The sequence below is a fragment of the Moschus berezovskii genome, chromosome 15 (genome assembly GCF_049115385.1).
Source record: "Moschus berezovskii isolate FMDL1 chromosome 15, NW_MosBer_1.0, whole genome shotgun sequence".
NCBI lineage: Eukaryota > Metazoa > Chordata > Mammalia > Artiodactyla > Moschidae > Moschus > Moschus berezovskii.
Window position 1 is genome coordinate 62,137,177 of NC_142474.1, and position 16,935 is coordinate 62,154,111.

Genomic DNA, 16,935 nt, shown 5'->3' on the forward strand with positions numbered 1-16,935 from the left:
GGTCATATCTGAATGGTCTAGTGCTTTCCCCTACTTTCTTCAATTTAGTCTGAATTTGGCAATAAGGAGTTCATGATCTGAGACACAGTTACCTCCCTGTCTTGTTTTTGCTGACTGTACAGAGCTTTTCCATCTTTGGCTGCTAAGAATATAATCAACCTGATTTTGGTATTGACCATCTGGTGATGTCCATGTGCAGAGTCATCTCTTGTGTTGATGGAAGAGGGTTTTTGCTATGACCAGGGCGTTCTCTTGGCAGAACTCTATTAGCCTTTGCCCTGCTTCATTTTGTACTCCAAGTCCAAACTTCCCTGTTACTCCCGCTATCTCTTGACTTCACAGTTTTGCATTCAAGTCCCCTATAATGAAAATGACATCTTTCTTTGGTGTTAGTTCTAAAAGGTCTTGCAATGGACAATGGAGTACATGTATACTTTCAAACCAAGCTTTTCTCCAGATACACACCCAGGAGTAGGATTACTGGGTTATGGTAACTCTAGTCTTCGTTTTCTAAGGAACCTCCATACTGTTCCAGAAGCCTATATCCCTGCCTGTTTCCATAAACCAGTCTCATTTTTCTAACTCCTTTTATCACAAAGATGCATTTTAAGATATGGCATCCAATGAGATCCTTTCGTCTGTCATCAGTTCCCAATAAAGAACAATTAACTACATGGGAGACTGGGATTGACACAGACCAGAGTGTTATATTTAAAATAGATCACCAGCTAACACCTACTATATAGCACACAGAACTCTGCTCAATACCTTGTAATAAATGGGAAAACAATTTGAAAAACAATGAGGGAAAAAGAAAATATTGTATTTAGTGAAGTCTAAAACATGTTAATTACATATGTATCATTATGTTATGTGACACTGAGAAAGGAAAAATGCTACCTATTTTTCCTTTCAACCATCACCTGATTTTTTTCCCTTTGATATACAAATCTACTTTACACTAAAATGAAAGCAACAAGCCTTAGGAAAAAAAGAAAGTGATTATAGCAAGGTTTCAGAATAAGGTTAATGTGAAAAAGGAAACTGGTTTCCTATACACCAGGAAAAAAGTTGAATTTGAAATTATAAATACAATACATTTTACAATAGGTAAATTAAATCCTTAGGTTAAATCTAACTAAATATGTAGAAGGTCTGTACGAGGAAGAAACAAAACTTTGATGAACAAAATTAAAGAACTAAGTATAATAAAAAAATCTTGAAAAAAAAAAGAACTAAGTAAATGGAGAATTTTTCCAGCTTCACAGATAAGCTGCCAATATCATCATCAAAATGTCCCAACCTCATCTACAGATTCTAAACATTCTGAATCAAAATCCCAGCATTTTTTTTGCGTGTAAATACTGATAAATTGTTTCTACACAAGAAGAAGCAAAAGACCCAAAATAGCCAACACAATATTGAAAGACAAGTTTGAGCACTGATATTAACTCAATGTTAGACTCACTATAAAGTTACAGTAATTAGGACATCATAGTAGAGCCAGCAAATTTGGAAAACTCAGCAGTGGCCACAGGACTGGAAAAGGTCAGTTTTCATTCCAATCCCAAAGAAAGGCAATGCCATAGAATGCTCAAACTACCACACTCATCTCACATGCACTCATCTCACATGCTAGTAAAGTCATGCTCAAAATTCTCCAAGCCAGGCTTCAGCAATACATGAACCGTGAACTTCCAGATGTTCAAGCTGGTTTTAGAAAAGGCAGAGGAACCAGAGATCAAGTTGCCAACATCCACTGGATCATGGAAAAAGCAAGAGAGTTCCAGAAAAACATCTATTTCTGCTTTATTGACTATGCCAAAGCCTTTGACTGTGTGGATCACAATAAACTGTGGAAAATTCTGAGAGAGATGGGAATACCAGACCACCTGGCCTGCCTATATGCACTTCAGGAAGCAACAGTTAGAACTGGCCATGGAACAACAGACTGGTTCCAAATAGGAAAAGGAGTACGTCAAGGCTGTATATTGTCACTCTGCATATTTAAATTATATGCAGAGTACATCATGAGGAACGCTGGGCTGGAGGAAGCACAAGCTGGAATCAAGACTGCCGGGAGAAATATCAATAACCTCAGATATGCAGATGACACCACCCTTATGGCAGAAAGTGAAGAGGTACTAAAGAACGTCTTGCTGAAAGTGAAAGAGGAGAGTGAAAAAGTTGGCTTAAAGCTCAACATTCAGAAAACTAAGATCAAGGCATCTGGTCCCATCACTTCATGGGAAATAGATGGGGAAACAGTGGAAATAGTGTCAGACTTTATTTTGGGGGGCTCCAAAATCACTGCAGATGCTGATTGCAGCCATGAAATTAAAAGACGCTTACTCCTTGGAAGGAAAGCTATATGCAGGTCAGGAAGCAACAGTTAGAACTGGTTAGAACTGGTCATGGAACAACAGACTGGTTCCAAATTGTGAAAGGATGTATATTGTCACCCTGCTTATTTAAGTTATATGCAGAGTACATCATGCAAAATGCTGGGCTGGATAAAGCACAAGCTGGAATTAAGATTGCAAGGAAAATATCAGTAACCTCAGATATGCAGATGACGCATTCCTTATGGCAGAAAGGGAAGAGGAACTCAAGAATATCTCATGAAAGTGAAAGAGGAGAGTGAAAGATCTCTCTTGAAACTCAACATTCAAAAAACTAAGATTATGGCATCCGGTTCCATCACTTCGTGGCAAATAGATGGGGAAACAATGGAAACAGTGAGAGACTTTATTTTGGGGGCTCCAAAATCACTGCAGATGGGTGACTGTGGCCATGAAATTAAAAGACACTTACTCCTTGGAAGAAAAGCTATGACCAACCTTGACAGCATATTTGCTGACAAAGGTCCATAGAGTCAAAGCTATCGTTTTTCCAGTGGTCATGTATGGATGTGAGAGTTAGACCATAAAGAAGTCTGACCCATGAAGAATTGATGCTTTTGAACCATGTTACTGGAGAAGACTCTTGAGAGTCCCTTGGACTGCAAGGAGATCCAACCAGTCCATCCTAAAAGAATTCAGTCCTGAATATTCATTGAAAGGACTGATGTAGAAGCTGAAACACCAATACTTAGGCCACCGGAGACAAAGAACTGACTCACTGGAAAAGTTCCTGATGATGGGAAAGACTGAAAGCAGGAGGTGAAAGGGATGATAACAGGATGAGATGGTTCAATGGCATCATTGACTCAATGGACTTGAGTCTGAGCAAGCTACAGGAGTTGGTGGTAGACAGGGAAGCCTGGCAAGAGGCAGTCCATGGGGTCACAAAGAGTAGAACACAACTAAGTGACTGAACTGTACTGATGAAACTGTTAATAACATAAGAGAAAACAGGATAATCCTTGTTCTGGTGATGGCTTTTCAGCTACACCACCAAAGGCATAAACTATTAATGAAAAAATTGGTAAATTGGATTTCCTTAAAATGGGAAATTTAAGACATGAAAAGAAGAAAGTAAAATGGAAAACTACTCTGCAAAAGTTACTGTCAAGAAAATAAAAAGATATAATACAGACTGGTACAAAGTAATTACAGAAGACATATCTGATAAAAAAGACTGTATCTCATATAAAGAACTCAAGCAAGTCAACAATAAGAAAACAACCAATGTGATTTTTAAAATGGCAAAAAGTCTTAAGAGATACCTCACCAGTGCTCTTGCCTGAAGAATCCCAGGGACAGCGGGGCCTGGTGGGCTGCCATCTATAGGGTTGTATAGAGTCGGACATAGCTGAAGTGACTTAGCAGCAGCACCAAAAAAGATATACAAGTGACAAAAACACCAATGGCTAGGGAAGATGTAGAGTAAAAGGAACTGCTACGCTTTGCTGATAGGAATGCAAAATGATTCAGCTATTTTGGAAAACAGTTTGGCAATTTCTTACAAAACTAAACATATGAGGGAATATACCCTGGAAGTCCAGTGGTTAGGACTCAACACTTCTATTGCCAAGGGCCCAGGGTCAGTGAGTCAACAGGGAACTAATAGCCTGCAAGCTGTGTGGTGAGACAAAACAAAAAAACCACTGAAACAAACAAAATCCAAAAAAAGAAAAACAAAAACAGGGACTTCTCTGATGGTCCAGCAATTAAGACTCCAAGCTTCCAAAGCAGGAGATGCAAGTTCCATCCCTAATAAGGGAAACAGGATTGCATATGCCATGAGATTCAGCCAATGAGGGAGGAAAAAAAAGAACCCAAACGAAAACTATTCTTGTAATTCTGTAATCACACTCCTAGTTTTTTACTGAAAAGAGGTGAAAAATTGGGTCCACACTAAAACTTCCAAATGGATATTTATAGCAGCTCTATCCATTACTGTCAGACCTGGAAGCAACCAAGATGTCCTTCTATAGTAGGTGAATGGAATGTTCAGACAATGGAATATTATTCACCTGTGGAAAAAACTCAGCTATCAAGCCTTGAAAAGATACACAAATCTTGAACGTACATTACTAAATGAAAGAACTCTAGTCTGAAAAGGCTACATATTACATGAGTCCAACTAAATGTTAACATTCTGAAAAGGCAAAATTATAGAGACATTAAATTTTTTTGTGGTTGTCAGGGCTTAGGAAGACAGAGGAATGAACAGATAGAAAACAATATTTTTAGGTTAGTGAAATGATTCTGGAGTGGTGGATACATATCATTTACACATTTTCTAAAAACCACTGAAAAGAATGTACATCATAACTGAACCCTAGGTGAACGAGGCTTCAAACCTCTAACCCAACTCTTAAAATATAAAGAAATACCATATTGTTAAAAAAAAAAAGAGGAAATTAACAAGTGATATGGTATTATAAATAAAAAATTTGAACAGATTTTGTTCAAATTTCACAAAACTTTATGCTAGTGTCCATTATTTATTTTCATACCTTATTCAAGACTCCACACTGTATTTAATTGAAATTGAGCAGCTTCAGCAGCATGCAACAAAGTCTGGTGAATTATCTTCTCATTTTTATTCTATTACAATATTTTCTAATTTTCCTTGCTCTCACTTCTTAGATACACCCATCATTTAAAAGTGGACATTTAATTTCCAAATACGTAGGACTTTGTTTAAAGTATCTTTAATATTAATTTCTCATTCTGATACTAATTTCTCATTTAAATGCTTTCTTCTCTGCAATCACTGTTTTTTCAGTCCAACTTTATTGAGGCTTTTGACGGCTAAGTCAAAGATCTCTCTTAGTAAATGTCACATTGCCCTTGAAAATACGTGGGTTATTTTCAAATATCTTTCGATATTGATTTCTAACACAAATGATAAAAGAACAGACTCTGTATGATTTCAATACCTTTAGACCAAGAAATGTTTGCACCTTGTTTTATGTCCCCAGATAAGTTCTAGTGTCTCATTTACAGTCTATGGGAACTCGAATAGAATTTGTATCCTACTGTTGTGTGAAAATTTTACCAATCTTCATTATGTTGAATTGGCTCATATTTCAGGTCTACTGTAGCCTTCTTAGGTGTTTGTTTTTAAAGTGGTTCTGAGGAAGACTTACAAATAGCTGAGAAAAGAAGAGAAGCAAAGGGACAAAAGAGAAAGGAAAAATACACCCAACTGAATAGAGTTCCAGAGATTAGCAAAGAGAGATAAGAAAGCCTTTTTAAGTGAATAATGCAAAGAAATACAGGAAAACAATAGAATCGGAAGGACTAGAGATGTCTCTAAGAAAATTGGAGACACAAAGGGAACATTTCATGCAAAAAAGGGCACAAGAAATCTTGGACAGAAACACCTAGGACCTAACAGAGGCAGTAGAGATAAAGAAGAAGTGGCAAGAAAACACAGAAGAACTATACAAAAAAGGTCTTAATTAATGACCCAGACAACAGTGTGGTCACTCACCTAGAGCCAGATATCCTGGAGTGTGAAGTCAAGTGGGCCTTAAGAAGCATTACTACAGACAAAGTAGGTGGAGGTGATGAATTCCAGCCTTTGATATTGAAAATCCTAAACTATGCTGTTAAATGCTGCACTCAATATGCCAGCAAATTTGAAAAACGCAGAAATGGTCATAGGACAGGAAAAGGTCACATTACATTTCAATCCCAAAGAAAGGCAATGCCAAAGAATGTTCAATATGTAACAGGAAGGAAAGGGGCAGGGCACAGCTTTTGAAAGAATGACACAGCCCAAGGACATACAAAAAAATTAGAATCAAATGGGATCAAGAAGGCTGAAAAGACTAGACCCTGATCCTCCATAAGTAAGTGAAATGACACACCCAGATGTGCCATGACAGTTTCAACTCATTGTCAAAAGACCAAGGAATGGGCGGTGGCCCAAATCCTGAAATTTCCATCCTTTCCCAAAAATCGGTAGAATAATCCTCCTACTCATTAGCATATGAAATTCAGTTCAGTTCAGTCATGTCTGATTCTTTGTGACCCCATGGACTACAGCACGCCAGGCCTCCCTGTCCAAAACCAACCCTCAAGCATATGAGATTACCCAGCCTATAAAAACTAACCAGACCACATTTCACGGCCGCCCTTGCCCTCTGTAATGCTCTGTCTGTGGAGTATACTTCCCTCTGAATGTGAATAAATCCATTTCTTACCTATCACTTTGTCTCCTACTCAGTTCTTTCAGTGATGAGACATCAAGAACCTGAGCTTCTGTAACCAGGTACTGTGGGTTTTGGCTGGGTTCAAGTCCCAAACAGAGTTTTGGCTGGGTTCAAGTCCCAAACTGGCTTTCAGCTAGGTTTGAGTCTCAGCACATGGGTTCAAGTCCCAATCTGAGATAAACGGTTTCAAAACTACCACACAACTGCACTCACTTTACACGCTAGCTTCCTTGGACTTCCCTGGTGGCTCAGATGGTCAAGTGTCTGCCTACAATGCAGGAGCCTGGGGTTCAATCCTTGGGTCGGGAAGATCTCCTGGAGAAGGAAACCCACTCCAGTATTCTTATCTGGAAAATTCCATGGATGGAGGAGCCTGGTAGGCTACAGTCCATGGGATTGCAAAGAGTAGGACACAACGGTGCAACTTTACTTCCTTTCTTTCTTTCTTTACATGCTAGCAAGGAATGCTCAAAATCCTTCAAGCTAGGCTTAAGTAGTACATGAACCGAGAACTTCCAAATGATCAAGCTGTATTTAGAAAAGGCAGAGGAAGCAGAGATCAAATTGCCAACATCCACTGGACCATAGGAAAAATGGAAATTCCAGAAAAACACCTACTTCTGCTTCCTTGACTACATGAAAGCCTTTCCACAACAACTGTGGACAATTCTTAGAGAGATGGGAGTACCAGACCACCTTACCTGCCTCCTGAGAAACCTGTATGCAGGTCAAGAAGCAGAATGAGAGATGGATTCACTGAATCCAAAAGCTAGTAATTTAAGATTATAAAAATTCATAGCCAACTAGTTAGAAAAAAAACTATGAAAAACTGTCATAGCTTACTCAATGAGAAATAGATAACCTAAACAGCCCTAGATTTCTTTTTTTAATGATATTACAGTTAAAAATCTTCCTCTAAAGAAAACTCTAGGCCCAGATAGCTTTAAAAGTAAATACTAGCAAACATTAAGTAATATTACCTAATTTTTATATAAACTCTTCCAGAAAACAAGAGTAAATACTTACAGCTCATTCTAATAAGGCCAGCACTCCTTGACACCAACACCAAAGCCATTGTAAGAAAAGCAATCCATTGGCCAATATCCCTCATGAAAAGAGAGCCAAAATTTTCTGTAAAATTTCTAAAAGTTGAACTAACAGTATATAAAAATCACAATACATTAAGACCAAGTGGATTTTTTATACAAACAGCTCATACAACTATCAGAAAAATAAACAACATAATCAAAAAGTGGGTAATACATCAAGACCAAGTGGGATTTTCCCAGGAACATAAGGTATTTTTTTTTAACACTGGAAAATCAACCAACATACTTCATCATATTAACAGATTAAAAAAAAAAAAACTGTATCAATACACCTATTACGAACAAATAGTCTCTTCAGCAAGAGATGTTGGAAAGTCCTGTCAATCAATGAATTTAGAACACTCCTTGACACCATATACAAAAATAAACTCAAAATGGTTTAATGACCTAAAATGAGACATGACACTGTAAGATTCCTAGAAGAGAATGTAGGTAAAACATTCTCTGACAAAAATCCTAACAGTATTCTTAGATCAGCCTCCCAAGGCAAAAGGGAAAAAAAGGAAAAATAAACAGATAGACAGCAAGGAAAACCATCAACAAAACAAACAAAAATACCAAAAGAATGGGAGAATATATTCACAAAAAATACAAACAAGAGCTTCATTTCCAAAATATACATACAGCTCACACAACTCAATACCTGAAAAACAATACAATTAAAAAATGGGCATAACACCTAAGTAGACAACTCTTGAAAGAAGACATACAAATGGCCAAAAGACACATGAAAAGATGTTCAATATTGCCAATAATTAGAGAAATGCTAATTAAAATCGCAATAAATTATCACTTCACACTGATCAGAATGGCTATCAAAAAGTCAACAAATAATAAATGCTGGAGAAGGTATTGAAAAAAGGGAACCCTCCCCTACACTATCAGAGGGAATGTAAACTGGTACAGCCACTATGGAAAATACTAGAGAGGTTCCTTAAAAAACTAAAAGTAGAGCTACCATATGGATCCAGCATTCCCAGTTCTGGGCAAATATCCAGAACAGACGATAAGAACTCTAATTCAAAAAGATAGATGCACCCCAAAGTTTACAGCAGCACTATTTTCAACTAGTAAGTCATGGAAGCAACCTAAATGTTCACTAACAGTTGAGTGGATAACGAAGTTATACACAAACACACACAATGTTCACAGATCAGAAAACTCAGTATTATTAAGGGATTAACACTCCCCTCCAAATGATCTGTAGATTCACTGCAGTTTGATTCAAAATACCAGCAGTTTTATTTCTAAAAGCTGACAATCTAATTCTGAAATCCATATACAAATGCACGGAACCTAGAATAGCCCAAACAACTCTGAAAGAGTACAATCTTGGAAGGTGGACCCTATCTGACCTCAAGAATCATTATAAATCTATAGTAATCAAGATTGTGTGGTATGGAACAGAATTAAGAGTCTAGAAATAGGCCCAAATACAGGTGGTCAACTGGCTCTCAATAAATGGAGGTAAAGGTAATTTAATAAAGAAAGGACAATTTGTTCTAAAAATGGCTCAGGAAAAGCTGAATTATCAATATTCAAATAAGTGGACTTTGATGTATAACTCACATCATACACAAAAATTAACTCAAAATGGATCACAGACCTAAATGTAAAAGATAAAAATATAAAACTTTTCAAAGAAAACATATGCATCTGATAAATGACTTGCACCAGAAACACTTAATGCTTCACAAAAGTCAGTAATAAAACAAATCAATAAAAAGGGAGAGGTGGTGGACAGATGTGGACACTTCACCAAAATAAAGAAACAGCTAATATTCACATGAAAAGATGTTTAACATAATTATATGTCACCGAAGAAATGCAAATCAAAATCCTCTAGTGTCACCATCATCCCTTTCTGGATTACTGCAATAACCTACTAATGGCCTCCTTCCTTTCACTCTTAACTCTATATATATACAACAAAGTAGCAGCAGGTTCTTATAAAACCTAAGTTAAGACCATGTTACATTTCAGCTCAAAACTCTAATGGCTCACTTTTCACTCAAATTAAAAACTTTACACTGGCTTATACAGTCTTACAAGATTGGACTCTCACACTGGCCTCTTCTCCTACTGCAATCCCCTCACCTTCCTTTCATAGTACTGTCCCAGCTGCCTGTCCCTGTCTCCACTTGCTTTCATGTTAACCACATGATAATCTTAGTAATATTTAACATTTACTAAGTAATACTTACTATGAACCAGATACTGTTCTAATTGCTTTAAATGCATTATCTCATTCAATTCCAACAACTGTCTCCCCCAACTTTACGAACGATGAAACTGAGTTACAAAGAGGTTAATTAACCTAAGAGTTAAGTCTGTAAGTGTTGAAGCCAGAATTCAAAATCACAGATGGAAGAAGTCCACTGCACAGCCCAAAATATACATGTCAATGATGTTGCCTACTTCTTAACATTCTTAAGAAATAAGCATAGAATAAAGAGAAGATAGGATAAAGGACTAAGAGAGGGAAAAGCAATGTGCTTGATGTAGTCTCAGAGATGTTAAAATTGGTTAGGAGGAACCAGGACGATTCCTCAAGTATTTTCAAGATGCAGCATATAACTAGTTAAAAGGTAAAAGTCAGCACAAAACTAGTTATTACATAAATCAAAATATGACATTTAAAACTTACTTTTTCTGTAGTAACAGTCAAGGAAGGAACCAATGCAGGTGATGGTTCTGGTTGCTTCTTATGTTTTTGTTTGTGTTTGTCCTTTTCTTTATATTTCTAAAAATGAACAGAAGTAAAATACAATTTAAATTTAAATTATAACTGACATATACGTAATATATTTCTTTATAATTACATTCAAGTAATTTAAAATATTAATAAATGCTTGTCAAAAAAACAAACTCACTTCTAATCAGATATCATTTATATAAACAATACTAGTAATATACTGATGGTATTACTACATGTATTACTATATATTACAATATATAGTACTACTACTGTAAGTTATATTAAGGTGATTTGTTTTCTTATCCTTGACCAACCTAAAAGATAAACTGAAGTCTACATTTATATCTGACAAACTATTTTTGTTCTATTAAAAATACCAAATGCTGCTGTACAGATTTCATAAATAGTACTTCAAAATTTATATACACTTTGACATGCACTGTCACCTCATAATGGTATCAGATTCTCCAACACCATGCTATGGCCCATAAACTACAAACCAGTGCACAGAAACTCAGACAAGAAATTCTTTTTGATGTTTACTCATAAAATAGATGAATCAGTTATCTCTGCTAAAACTGATGAATTGAAGTATAAAAAGAATTCAATTAATAAGAAATTAACTACATATTAGGAGCCCAACTTATTTAACATCAAAATACTTTAACCAAATTGTTCTCAATTGTTTGGATCAGAACTAAGAGTATTGTGTGTGAAGTTACCACTATTAAAAGAGTTAATTCAACTTATTTCTCATAGTACTTAAATTTAACCATTCAGAGCACTTAATCTATTCAAAGCATGAAAGAATATTACCACTGGCCCTGCCCAAAAGAGAGAGCATATCAGCAAAACGTGTACAAAAAATGTGTACAAATTAAGGATAGATGTTTTACTATAATACCTAAGACTAATGCCCCTTCTTGTTTTTAATTACTGATTTAAGTACATAAGATACTTCTCTTATACCTCAAGGTTAATACTTTAGAAAAAGAAAACATAAAAGTAACAGTTTTTATTCAGACTTTTTAGGAAACTTTGTTACTATGAAGTTATTTAAACTGAGACAGATCATAAGGAATCATGCCTCTAATTCTTTGTATGAGGATGTCATATACAAGTTGAGGAGCCAAGAGCTTTGAGAAGCCCTCTATGGCTTTCACCTTTGCCGCCTTAGTTTCTAGTCATCATGTAGAGAGATAGTTCACACTTTCCTGATAGGCTAGGTAGAAAAAGAGGCCCCATGGAGAAGAACTGGGGTTAACCCCAGCCTACAGTCAAGTCAGCAGCATGTCACTTGAGACATGTAAATAAGACTATCTCAGATCACCCAGCCAGCCACAAGCTGGGAGTAAACTCATGATTAAACCCAGCTGATACCATGTGCTGCTGCTGCTAAGTCGCTTCAGTCGTGTCCGACTCTGTGCGACCCCATAGATGGCAGCCCACCATGTGAAGGAAAGACAAATTGTGCTGAGCCCTAACCACTAAAAAATGTATACCACTAAAAGTCGTCAAGTGGTTTACCAAGCAACAGTAGATAATTGAAACAAAACCAGAATTCACAACCAGGTAATGGGAGTTAATGAAAGTACAAATTAAAAGTAACTGGAATTTTTCTATTCACCAAAATAACAAATATAACTATACAATCTAGTTTATAAATATGATCCTTGACTGCAGTTAAGTTCTATATCAATACTTTTCTCCCATAAAGATAATACAGGAGCCTCTCCATCCTCCTTCATGTTCTACTTCCCATACTGGGCTTTATTCATCAAGGGTACAAGAGCTGGGATAATTTTATATATATTTTACAGAGAACAACGCTGAAAAACAAGATAAACAATCTCTATGGGGCTTCCCTGGTGGCTCAGTCAAGAATCTGCCTACAATGCAGGAGACTAGGTTCAATCCCGCGATCGGAAAGATCCCTGGAGAAGGGAATGGCAATCCATTCCAGTATTCTTGCCTGGAGAGTCTCATGGACAGAGGAGCCTGGTGGGCTACAGTTCATGTGGTCGCAAAGAGCTGGACACAATTCAGAGAATAACACACTCACAAACAACAGCTATAATCGTGGAGAGAACAGAAGAGTAAAAACTAAAGTTTACAAGTATATGTATGAAAACATGAATGTATGTAAGACATAATGGAATAATACACCACTTCGGTCCTGTGTAATACACCAAGAAATATATGCTGAGATTGTAAATGTTCACTGGGAACGATTGTGAATAGATTACATCCACAATATAGGCCTGTGAAATATAAATCAATGCTGTGTAATGACTTTCACACTAAAGAGATAAGCTGATTTTAACAGAATAGGAAAAAAAATTCAGGAAAATATTCAGTTACATCTAAATACTTAGCATATGACAAAGACGGGATTCCAAATCAGCAGGAAAGACTGAAATTATTTAATAATAATAGAAAAAGTGGTTAATAATGTAAGAAAAAATACTATACAAAAAAAAGACAAAATCTAAATAGATTATTTTACAGTTAAACAAAAATTAAAACAATATGAGGGTGAAGAAAATGTTTTTTAAAATTTGAAATTTAAAGAAGGAAAGACTTTTCTAAGCATAAAACAAAGTAAAAACAAGATACAGAAAAGGTAGTTTTAGCTATTCAAATTCAAATACTTCTAGCAATTTAAAAATCATTAAAAAGCTAAAAACAAACTTAACAGATAAGTTAACATGCTCTGTATTTTAGTGTTTAAAATGTTTATAAATCAGTAAGAAGAAATAAACATGATATGAAACAATGCACAAAGGGCAATTCACAAAATAAACAAGCCACTAAACAAAAAATGTGCAACCAAGTACTGAAGAACTAATGGCAATATTATTCTATTACCTAAATTTTTTTAACACCAAAACTGTTCAATTTTTGTTTTTAATTATAAGACCCAATGTTACCCAAGTTACAGTGAAATAAGCACTTGCATACAATGCTAAAGAGAATGTAAACATGCAATGGACCATTTTAAACGTAAGAGAAACCATAGATATAGTATCTGACTAGTAATGTCATCTCTAAGAAGTGAAGGTTCAAATATAGTTTATTATGCTACTATTTGCAATGAGAAGAAAACTGCAAATAATCTAAATGTTCAACAACACAGATGTGGTTGAAAAAATTATTATACAACCATGTAATGGTCATTTAAAAAGTATGTTCTGAAGGAATATTTAAAGAGCTGGTAAAATCGTTAATATGAGTTTCACTTTAACATTTTATGCAAAGAGTCAAGCTTGAGAAAGAAAAACAAAGCTGAAGATGTCACAGTTCCTGATTTCAAACTATACTACAAACTGTTGGTAATCAAAACAGTATGGTACTAGCACAAAAACAGACACAGAGATCAGCAGAATGGAACAGAGTCCAGAAATAAACCCACATTTATAGGGTCAATTGAGCTTCCCTGGTGGCTCAGACAGTAAAGAAACTGCCTACAATGCAAGAGACCTAGGTTCGATCTCTGGGTCAGGAAGATCTCCCAGAGGAGAAAATGGCAACCAACTCCAGTATTTGTGCCTGGAAAACTCCATGAACAGACAAGTCTGGTGAGATCCCATGGTATCCATGGGATTACAAAGACTCAGAACATGACTGAGCAACTAATACTATATGGTCAATTAATCTACAACAAAGGAGGCAAGAAGAATCAAAAGGGAAAAGATATTCTCTACAATCAATAATGTTGTGAAAACTGGACAACCACATGCAAAAGTATCAGGCTACTTTCTCACACCATACAAAAATAAACTCAAAGTGACTTAAACAGAAGACCTGAAACCATAAAACTAAAAGAAAATATGGACAGTAGGCCTTTTGACACTGATCTCAGCAGACTCTTTCTAGATATGTCTTCTTGGGCAAGAGAAACAAAGGCAAATATAAATAAAAGGGCCTACATCAAACTGAAAATGAAAATCTTTTGCACAGTGAAGGAAATGAAACAGCCATATTTGGAAACAATACATCTGATAAGGAAATAATATTCAAAATATGCAAAGAACTCATATAACTCAATATGCAAAAAACAAACAACTCAATTAAAAAATGAGCAGAGTACCTGAATAGACATTTTTCCAAACAAGACATACAGATGGCCAACAGACATATGAAAAGATGCTCAACATCATTAATAGTCAGGGAAATGCAAATCAAAACCACAATGATATACTACCTCACACCTGTCAGAATGGCTATCATCAAAAGACAACAAATAACAAATATTGGCAAGGAAGCAGAAAAAAGAACATTTGTGAACGGTTGGTAGGATTGCAAATTAGCGCAGCCACTATGGAAAACAATATGAAGATTCCTCAAAAAATTAAAAATAGAATTGCCTAATTATCCAGTAGTTTCACTTCTGGGTATTTAACTAGAAAACAAAAACACTAATTTGAAACAATATTATGCACAATGTTCACTGAAGCATTATTTGCAATAGCCAAGATATAGAAGTAACCTAATTGGCCATCAATAGATTAACTGCATAAAGATGCTGTGTGTGCACCTGTGTAACATTATTCAACCATTTAACAACAACAACAAAAAACTTTCTATTTTACATGAATGGACTTAGATGGTATTATGCTAAGTTAAATAAGTCAGAGAGAGAAAGACAAACACCACCATATGACCTTACTTTATTATGTGGAATCTAAAAAACAAACCAAACCAAAACAGACTCAGATGCAGAGAACAAACTAGTAGCGTGGGAGTGAAAACTTTCAGTTATAAGTAAACAAAAGGAGGTAGGTATAAGATACACCATAAGGAACATGGTCAATAACATTGTTAAAAACACTGAAGACAGATGGCCATTGGACTTACGGTGATCATTTCATAATATATGTAAATATCAAATCACTACGCAGTATATCCAAGACTAATATAATACTGCATATCAACTATATTATTTCCATAAAAAATAAATTTAATAAGTGAATAAAAATTTTATGCAAGGAGAGAACAACAACCAGAAGGAAATAAACAAACACTACTTATTATTATGTAAAGCCACAGGGTCAGGACAACTGGTGTCACTCCCAAATAAATCAGTGTGCATAAAAAACAAAAAAAATAATCAGAATTGTAGCAATCTGTAATATACATATGTATATAAAATCTCATTTAATCCTTAAATCAGCCCTGTGATGATCTACTTTTATAGATCAGAAAGGAATGGTTTAAACAAGCACAGAACAGATTCTTATCTATTCCTCCCAAGGAACTTAGCTGAAACAAAAACTTTTTTTAATTTAAAGAAAAAAATAAGTAAGGTTCCCATGATGACAAACTATAAAAAGAAAATTTGAAAGAGTAGGAAAAAGAAGAAAGATTTAAAAGAAAGGAGAGAAAATGATTCCATCTTAAAGTATCTTCAGCTGCAGAATGAACTACTTTCCCTGTAGAAGGTAGGGACAATACAGGAGTTTTTAACCTAAATTTAGAGCACAATGAACAACTAAGAGACATTCAATGCTTCCAGTATTCAAAATGGAATGGAAAAAGAAATCGCAGGTCAGGAAGCAACAGTCAGAACTGTACATGGAACAACAGACTGGTTCCAAATAGGAAAGGGAGTGCGTCAAGGCTGTATATTGTCACCTTGCTTATTTAACTTATATGCAGGGTACATCATGAGGAACGCTGGGATGGAAGAAGCAGAAGCTGGAATCAAGATTGCTGGGAGAAATATCAATAATCTCAGATATGCAGATGACACCACCCTTATGGCACAAAGTGAAGAGGAACTCAAAAGCCTCTTGATGAAAGTAAAAGAGGAGATGAAAAGGTTGGCTTGAAGCTCAACATTCAGAAAACAAAGATCATGGCATCTGGTCCCATCACTTCATGGGAAATAGATGGAAAAACAGTGGAAAACAGTGTCAGACTTTATTTTTTTGGGCTCCAAAATCACTGCACATGCTGACTGCAGCCATGAAATTAAAAGACGCTTACTCCTTGGAAGGAAAGTTATGATCAACCTTGATAATATATTAAAAAGCAGAGACATTACTTTGCCAACAAAGGTCCGTCTAGTCAAGGCTATGGTTTTTCCCGTGGTTGTGTATGGATGTGAGAGTTGGACTGTGAAGAAAGCTGATCGCCGAAGATTTGATGCTTTTGAACTGTGGTGTTGGAGAAGACTCTTGAGAGTCCCTTGGACTGCAAGGAGATCCAATCAGTCCATTCTAAGGGAGATCAATGCTGGGTGTTCATTGGAAGGACTGATGCTAAAGCTGAAACTGCAATACTTTGGCCACCTCATGCGACGAGCTGACTCACTGGAAAAGACTCTGATGCTGGGAAGGGTTGGGGGCGGGAGGAGAAGGGGACGACCGAGAATGAGATGGCTGGATGGCATCACCGACTCTGTGGACATGAGTTTGAGTGAACTCCGGGAGTTGGTGATGGACAGGGAGGCCTGGCGTGCTGTGATTCATGGGGTCGCGGAGAGTCGGACACGACTGAGTGACTTCACCTTCACC

General features: G+C 36.1%; 1 protein-coding gene across 5 annotated transcripts in view; it reads right to left on the bottom strand.

Annotated features, from left to right (window-relative positions):
- Positions 1-16,935, bottom strand: part of MLLT10 (MLLT10 histone lysine methyltransferase DOT1L cofactor) — a 204,070-nt gene that overhangs the window by 85,832 nt on the left and 101,303 nt on the right. For all 5 annotated transcript variants that reach the window (XR_016039189.1, XR_016039188.1, XM_088844148.1 and 2 more), the window contains exon 9: positions 10,367-10,462. Coding sequence is in view for 3 of the 5 variants with exons in the window: in XM_088844148.1 (XP_088700274.1) it covers positions 10,367-10,462 (96 nt within the window). In the remaining 2 variants the exon portion in view is untranslated. The remainder of the gene's footprint in view (positions 1-10,366; positions 10,463-16,935) is intronic.